Below are 8,197 nucleotides of genomic sequence, written 5' to 3'. Positions count from 1 at the left end.
TTGGTTTGTGCCTGCTGTGTTCAATGCATTAATTAGACATTAAATGAAATATATGATACTAGCATATCATGAGACTGAAAGCTTGCTCAGCCCTTCCTGCTGCCTCAACCAATCAGAATCAAGCAAGGTCGATTGAGCTTTTCCATACATCATTTTCTATTCAATATGTTATATCTTGTTCAATATTTTAATATTTTAAAAGAGCATGTTGTGTTCTGAATCTACTGCTGACCATTGGCCTCTTTTATTAAAACATAAGTTATTCAACAAACTAGTGAAACTAGTAGTTCTGCGTTTGTCTAGCATTCCAACTATTTTTTGCTAAAGTAGCTTTAGAGAAAGTGTGTTTGTGTGTGTGTGTGTGTGTGTGTGTGTCCCGTCCTCTGTCTCAGCTCTGTAGCTTAGGGCATTTTAAGGGTTGAGAGAGAAATGTTGAGACAGAATCTTAAGAAGTGGGATATTTGATTCTGATGTAAGACCATCTGTGGCTATTGATTTCTGTTTTTTTTTGTTTTTTTCTCTCAGGATGAGTGCTGTTTTTTAAACCATTTTTCACCTTGGGCGATTTAGCTAACTGTGTCCCTTCTTCTGAATGCTTTTTTCTGTAAGTATTTGTTAATGTGTATGTGTGTGTGAGTGAAATGGAGAAAGAGAATGTGTGGTGTGGTCTTATTCTGCCTATGGAATGTAAAATATTTATTAATGGTTAAATATTTTAGGAAGCTAATATGAACAAACACTTTTACAGCAACAAGCAAAAAATGCACAGCCTTAATCGAATACTACGCTTGAGTTACCGTGTCATTTTAAACGGTGAAGATCTGGTTCTTCCCAGCAGTATATTTAAGCTTACTGTTAGCTCATTGTCAAACACTGTACTGTCTAATGCTCATCATAACTTAACATTTATTATGGCCATTTGCGCCATACTTACACTGTTACCTGTGAGTTTCTAGTTTTGCGGGTGCTCATGTACTACATTGTGCAAGATTTTGTCTTATATGTTTTATATTTATATAAAAATATTTTACAGCTGTCATGTGTTACTGGCCAACCATAAATTATTGTATTATCTAATCTAATGTCTACATAAGTTCATTTTCAAAAACATCCATGTTATAAAATGTTCTAACAAAAAAGTTTTATTGAAACCACTGAACAAATTAAAAGAACCAACAAAGGCACTTCTGTAACACGAGGAATACAGCAGCCTACCATCTGCTCGGGCAAATATTATATATGGATAACTTAGTAGTCATGTGACTTTTACACATCATGCGTTATTCATGTGACTATATATATATACAAACCCGATTCCAAAAAAGTTGGGACACTGTACAAATTGTGAATAAAAACAGAATGCAATGATGTGGAAGTTTCAAATTTCAATATTTTATTCAGAATACAACATAGATGACATATCAAATGTTTAAACTGAGAAAATGTATCATTTTAAGGGAAAAATAAGTTGATTTTAAATTTCATGGCATCAACACATCTCAAAAAAGTTGGGACAAGGCCATGTTTACCACTGTGTGGCATCCCCTCTTCTTTTTATAACAGTCTGCAAACGTCTGGGGACTGAGGAGACAAGTTGCTCAAGTTTAGGAATAGGAATGTTGTCCCATTCTTGTCTAATACAGGCTTCTAGTTGCTCAACTGTCTTAGGTCTTCTTTGTCGCATCTTCCTCTTTATGATGCGCCAAATGTTTTCTATGGGTGAAAGATCTGGACTGCAGGCTGGCCATTTCAGTACCCGGATCCTTCTTCTACGCAGCCATGATGTTGTAATTGATGCAGTATGTGGTCTGGCATTGTCATGTTGGAAAATGCAAGGTCTTCCCTGAAAGAGACGACGTCTGGATGGGAGCATATGTTGTTCTAGAACTTGGATATACCTTTCAGCATTGATGGTGCCTTTCCAGATGTGTAAGCTGCCCATGCCACACGCACTCATGCAACCCCATACCATCAGAGATGCAGGCTTCTGAACTGAGCGCTGATAACAACTTGGGTTGTCCTTGTCCTCTTTAGTCCGGATGACATGGCGTCCCAGTTTTCCAAAAAGAACTTCAAATTTTGATTCGTCTGACCACAGAACAGTTTTCCACTTTGCCACAGTCCATTTTAAATGAGCCTTGGCCCAGAGAAAACGCCTGCGCTTCTGGATCATGTTTAGATATGGCTTCTTTTTTGACCTATAGAGTTTTAGCCGGCAACGGCGAATGGCACGGTGGATTGTGTTCACCGACAATGTTTTCTGGAAGTATTCCTGAGCCCATGTTGTGATTTCCATTACAGTAGCATTCCTGTATGTGATGCAGTGCCGTCTAAGGGCCCGAAGATCACGGGCATCCAGTATGGTTTTCCGGCCTTGACCCTTACGCACAGAGATTGTTCCAGATTCTCTGAATCTTTGGATGATATTATGCACTGTAGATGATGATAACTTCAAACTCTTTGCAATTTTTCTCTGAGAAACTCCTTTCTGATATTGCTCCACTATTTTTCGCTGCAGCATTGGGGGAATTGGTGATCCTCTGCCCATCTTGACTTCTGAGAGACACTGCCACTCTGAGAGGCTCTTTTTATACCCAATCATGTTGCCAATTGACCTAATAAGTTGCAAATTGGTCCTCCAGCTGTTCCTTATATGTACATTTAACTTTTCCGGCCTCTTATTGCTACCTGTCCCAACTTTTTTGGAATGTGTAGCTCTCATGAAATCCAAAATGAGCCAATATTTGGCATGACATTTCAAAATGTCTCACTTTCAACATTTGATATGTTATCTATATTCTATTGTGAATAAAATATAAGTTTATGAGATTTGTAAATTATTCCATTCCTTTTTTACTCACAATTTGTAGTGTCCCAACTTTTTTGGAATTGGGTTTGTAGTTCATGTGAAATCAGTGGTTCAACCGTAATTTTATGAAGCTACAAGAATACTTTTTATGTGCCATTTTGGAGAGTGCCATGCTTTTTCTTCATATGAACAATGCATGTGTCGTGATACACGTCAAGAAGATTTGTTAAATAAAGTCGTTATCTTTGTTTTCTTTGCATACGAAAAGTTTTCTTGTAGCTTGGTAAAATTACTGTTGAACCACTGATGTTACATGGACCATTTTAACGATGTCCTTCCTTACTACCTTTCTGTGCCTTGATCATGGTAGGACCCTTGCGGTCTATGGAGGGTCAGAGAGCTCTCGGATTTCATCAAAAATATCTTAAATTGTGTTCCGAAGATGAACAAAGGTCTTACGGGTTTGGAACAACATGACGCTGAGTAATTAAAGACAGAATTTTCATTTTTGGGTGAACTATCCCTTTAAATGTAGTCTCAGATGGCACACCCACATTCATAGACATACCAGTTTAGAGGTTTTTATCAGTAAGCTTTGCTTACAAGTGACCTGGCTGCTACAATTCAGTAAGTGCCTCTGCGGAAGAACCAGTATTTTCCTAAGTGTTTGAGGCTTGTGGCATAGGATATTTGATTTGATTTATATTAAGACAATGAAGAGTTAACAAGATCCATGAAAATAACATTATATTATGCTTTCTTATGTTTGTTAAAAGCATGTAAAGGCAGCTATGTGTAATTTTTTTTTTATATGTATTATGAAATTTTGTTTTTCTAAACCTTCCTATCACACAACAACCTTGCGGCCCCCTGGTGGTCCCTGGACAGCTGTTTGAAAACCCCAGGTCTATTGTTTTTATTTTTGATGGTTTGTTTGTTTGTTTGTTTTTACCTTGCATGAGATACTAGGGGATCTGCAAAAAATGTAAGAGAGGATAAAAGATTTATAAAATGTAAAATGTATTTTAAGGCTGTCACATTTTAACATTTAATTAAATACATTTAAATTTATTCTGCAGTCATGTTTTCCAAATTTGATAATATTACTATTTCATTCTGCTTCTAACTATAATTGTGATTAATTTATTCTATTAGCAGCACTAGTTTTTAATATGAAGAAAAAACAACAAATCTGCATATAGTTTTATGGGTGAAAAGTTAATAAAAAGTCATTAGCTTTAGTCAATGACATTATAAAACCAAATTATTTCCTTTGGAAACAATTATTTTTCTCGTCTTTATCACATCACACATAATATTCTTTTCACACAGTACAAATGGATTTAAACACATGATAATATGTAGCTGTCTTTATATTTTAGGGATGGGGTCCCTCACAAGGGGATTGTCATATTGGGAGGGTTCTTGGTATCCAAAACTCCTAATACTACTACTGTGCCATTATTTTAATGAGCTACCAGTTTGTTGCTTACTTAATTATAATTGTAATATCATTGATTTTTAAATTCACCTGTCCCTAAACATCACACACTGGTTGGTGGTTTTACATATAGCTTAGACATTCTCTACCTGTTACACCAAATGACCCTTATAAAATGTTTAACATAATATAATATTATTATATAATACAATGCCTTTTATTATGTCTTGCATACATATTGGTGTCTCTGCAGGTTTATGAGCCAGATCCCACTGTTTCCTTCACAACTGACTACAGAGCTTCCCAAGTGCTTTGGCCTCATGAGAATCAGGATGAGCTGAAGAGGCAGGTGGGGAATTATGCTTTATAATCCTGTTTATTAGGGAGATCAATGACCATTTTTCTAATTGTGGCAAATAAATAAAAAAATATATATATACATTTTCTAATAAATAAATAATAATTTAAAATATAAATTATTTTAAAGGGGTCATATGATGCTTTTTTAAAGATCATTATTTTGTGTATTTGGTGTAACAGAATATGTTGACATGCTTTAATGTTCAAAAAACACATTATTTTTCAAATACTGTACATTATTGTAGGTCCTCTATGCCCCGCCTCTCTCAAACGCTTCGTTTTCTACAAAGCCCCCTCCTTTGACAAGCGCAGTCCGCTCTGATTGGCCAGCTGACCCAGTGCACTGTGATTGGCCGAACACCACAAGCACACGTCGGAAATGAATAAATATCTCTTTGGTTTTGAGACTTTAGTCTTTGCAACTTCAGGGATCTTATCTATGCACAATCAGCTTGTAACACTCCAAAGAGAAAGGAAAACTTGAAATCGCATCATATGACCTCTTTAATAATTATTAAAATAAATTAAATAAAAGCAATAAAATTAAAGCAAATAAATTATTCTAATTCTATTCTTTTAAAAAAAACTTGTCCTTTTTAGACTTGCAATCTATTCATTTACTAACTGCTTGTTTTCTTTAAAAAAAACTAGCACTAGCTTTTCTAATCTTTTTGTATTCTATCTATTTGTTTTCTTTTTATTTATTTTACAATTAACAAAAGCAAAACAGGCCTCTAACACCAACTTGCTCTATTCTTTTTCTATTCTATGTTTTCTTTTTATTTATTATATAATTGAAGAAAAAAAAACCTTGCTACGTAGTACTGCGTTAGCACTTGCATATCATTGCTCTCTTGTTGATTTTGATTGCTTCCATTGTCCTCATTTGTAAGTCGCTTTGGATAAAAGCATCTGCTAAATGACTAAATGTAAATAAATAACGGTTGTCTATTTTAATATATTTGAAAATCACTGCCACATGATTCATACAAATTCATTCTAATATGCTGATTTGAAACATTTCTCGTAAGCACAGTTGTGCAGCTCAATATTTTTGCACAAATGGTGATTTCAGTATTATCTGATGAATAGAAAGTTCAAAAGAACCGCATTTACTTGAAATAAAAATATTCTATTGAATAAATATATTCATTGAATAAATTATATTGAATATTGAATAAATGTTTTCAGTGACTTTTACATTTAATGGATCACTAATGAATAAAAATATAATTTCTGGTAGTGTATTTAGTGTTTAGTCTTGATTTAGGTGGAATCTTGTTTTCTTCAAAGCGCTAACTGTATTGTTTCAGAGACAGTCTCAGTTCCTCATGTATCGACGCCACTTCATGGACATTGAGCGAGAGCAAGTGAAGGAGCACCAAAGGCACAGGAAACATCTGAAGAGAACTGCAAGGTCAAATCTCACCACATGCTTAGAAGTATCTTCTCTACAACAGCATCACATTTACATTGCTTATCTCACTTCTACTAAAAAGCATGTCTATTTTCATTTTTTTCCGCATAATGGTTGCTCACTTCTCTTTTGGTGTCTCTCTTGTATTCAGGCTACAGTAAATAGTTTACATGACTGACTAGTTACTGTAAAATAATGATAATACTGGACTAAAAATAAGACTGTTAGAATGATTGCTAGGTCTTCGACACAACGACCAATATAAAAAAGACATGAATATTACTCAAAAAGGTCACTCCCATAACAAATACACATATTTTAAACTTCCTATCTATTATGGATTTTCCTATAACTCAACTGGTAGAGCATGACACTTGCAATGCTAAATTCAAGGGTTTGATTCCCAGGAAAAAACACGTCAAAATGTATACCCTTTATAGGTATATACAGGTGCATCTCAATAAATTAGAATGTTGTGGAAAAGTTCATTTATTTCAGTAATTCAACTCAAATTGTGAAACTCGTGTATTAAATAAATTCAATGCACACAGACTGAAGTAGTTTAAGTCTTTGGTTCTTTTAATTGGGATGTTTTTTTTATTGGTCTTATGGAGTATTCTAATTTGTTGAGATAGTGAGTTGGTGGGTTTTTGTTAAATGTGAGCCAAAATCATCACAATTAAAAGAACCAAAGACTTAAACTACTTCAGTCTGTGTGCATTGAATTTATTTAATACACGAGTTTCACAATTTGAGTTGAATTACTGAAATAAATGAACTTTTCCACGACATTCTAATTTATTGAGATGCACCTGTGTATATATATATAGAATTTATAGAATTTAGATATGATATAGAATTTAGTTAAAAATAAAATATTTTTAACTTAATTTATATGTATGTGCACCTATTTTAACGAAAACATTAAACATTCTTTTTAAATGTAGAATTTTTTTTTTTATATTTACAAAAAAGTTGTTTTGTTTTACTTTATTTTAGTAATCTGTCATTAAGCCTAAGTGCATTTTTTTGTACTGTTGAAGCAAGTAACCACACATCATTTTTCTTTTATTAAGTTGTCCAAGAACACAAAAGACTTCATGTTGCACTTTATACTTTCTTTTATAAACTCGGAGAACTGTTTTCTGTGTGTAGGATTAAGAATGAAAAAGAACAACTCAGGAAAGCAGAGGAGAAGGAGATGGAGAGGCAGCGACAGCAGGAGGAAGGAAGAAAAGACATGGCTGAGAGGGAGTATTTGATTTTGGAGCGATTGAGGCTTGATGAGGAGGAGGCAGCAGAGAAGGTACAGAGACGAGAGAAAACAAAGAGGAACAAAGAAAGCAAACGGTACATACTGCACAAGTTATCTTACTATGAGTATGTTCATTATAAGCATAAATACATCAAAAGTTTGGGGTGGGAAGTTTGAAAAAAAAAATCTATTATACTCAGCAAGGCTTTATTTATTTGATCACGAATATAGTAAAAACAGTTATATTGTAAAATATTATTAGATTAAAATCTTGCAGTTTAACTGTTTTCTATTTGAATATGTTTTAAAATGCAATTTATAAAACGGATAGCTCCGGTCCTTGATTCTGATTGGCCGCGTTCGAAGCTGTTGTAAATTACTCTACAAACGTACACCTTTGTTTACGTTTGTGTGTTGCTCGGCAACCACTTTGTTGCAACCACAACTGATTCTGAGGAACTACATTGTTTGGTGGAAGCAGAGGCGTCATGCCCATTCAAAGTGATGGGCACGTGCCCCCTCAGATTTTTGAGCCAAGTGGATTTTGAATGCAGCTTCTAAAAGACAAAAAATAGCCGATTAATATTTTCTATATTTAATTCAATCACACCGGCGTGATTAGAACATTCAGTATGTCATATCATCAGCTGCTAAATTCAAATCTGCGTTCGCTGGCTGGCGCTGAGACAGATACAGATGCGTTTTTACAGCACTGCATTAACCAATCACACACGATGCTGTTGAGCTTATGAATGCTATGACCAATCAGAGGTGTTCAGATGAGTCCTCGCTAAAATGCCGGTGTTTTCTTCACTCGCTCGCTCACTGAATACCTCTTTCTGGCGAATTCTCTCGTCAGAAACAACAAAGTGCAAATATTTGTACGAATCTGTAAGATATTAATTTCATAGTGTA

The 8,197-nt window shown here is 34.6% G+C and overlaps 1 protein-coding gene across 1 annotated transcript in view; it reads left to right on the top strand.

Moving 5' to 3' along the window:
- Window positions 1-8,197, top strand: part of LOC107712940 (coiled-coil domain-containing protein 15-like) — a 19,724-nt gene that overhangs the window by 7,271 nt on the left and 4,256 nt on the right. The window contains exons 6-8 of the mRNA XM_016518341.1: window positions 4,504-4,599; window positions 5,924-6,027; window positions 7,183-7,392. Coding sequence (XP_016373827.1) covers window positions 4,504-4,599; window positions 5,924-6,027; window positions 7,183-7,392 — 410 coding nt within the window. The remainder of the gene's footprint in view (window positions 1-4,503; window positions 4,600-5,923; window positions 6,028-7,182; window positions 7,393-8,197) is intronic.

Source organism: Sinocyclocheilus rhinocerous, unplaced genomic scaffold (assembly GCF_001515625.1).
Source record: "Sinocyclocheilus rhinocerous isolate Xijiao unplaced genomic scaffold, SAMN03320098_v1.1 scaffold4011, whole genome shotgun sequence".
In the NCBI taxonomy this organism is placed as follows: Eukaryota; Metazoa; Chordata; class Actinopteri; order Cypriniformes; family Cyprinidae; genus Sinocyclocheilus; species Sinocyclocheilus rhinocerous.
The sequence above is the reverse complement of the archived record's forward strand: the minus strand, read 5'-3'. Positions and strand labels throughout refer to the sequence as shown.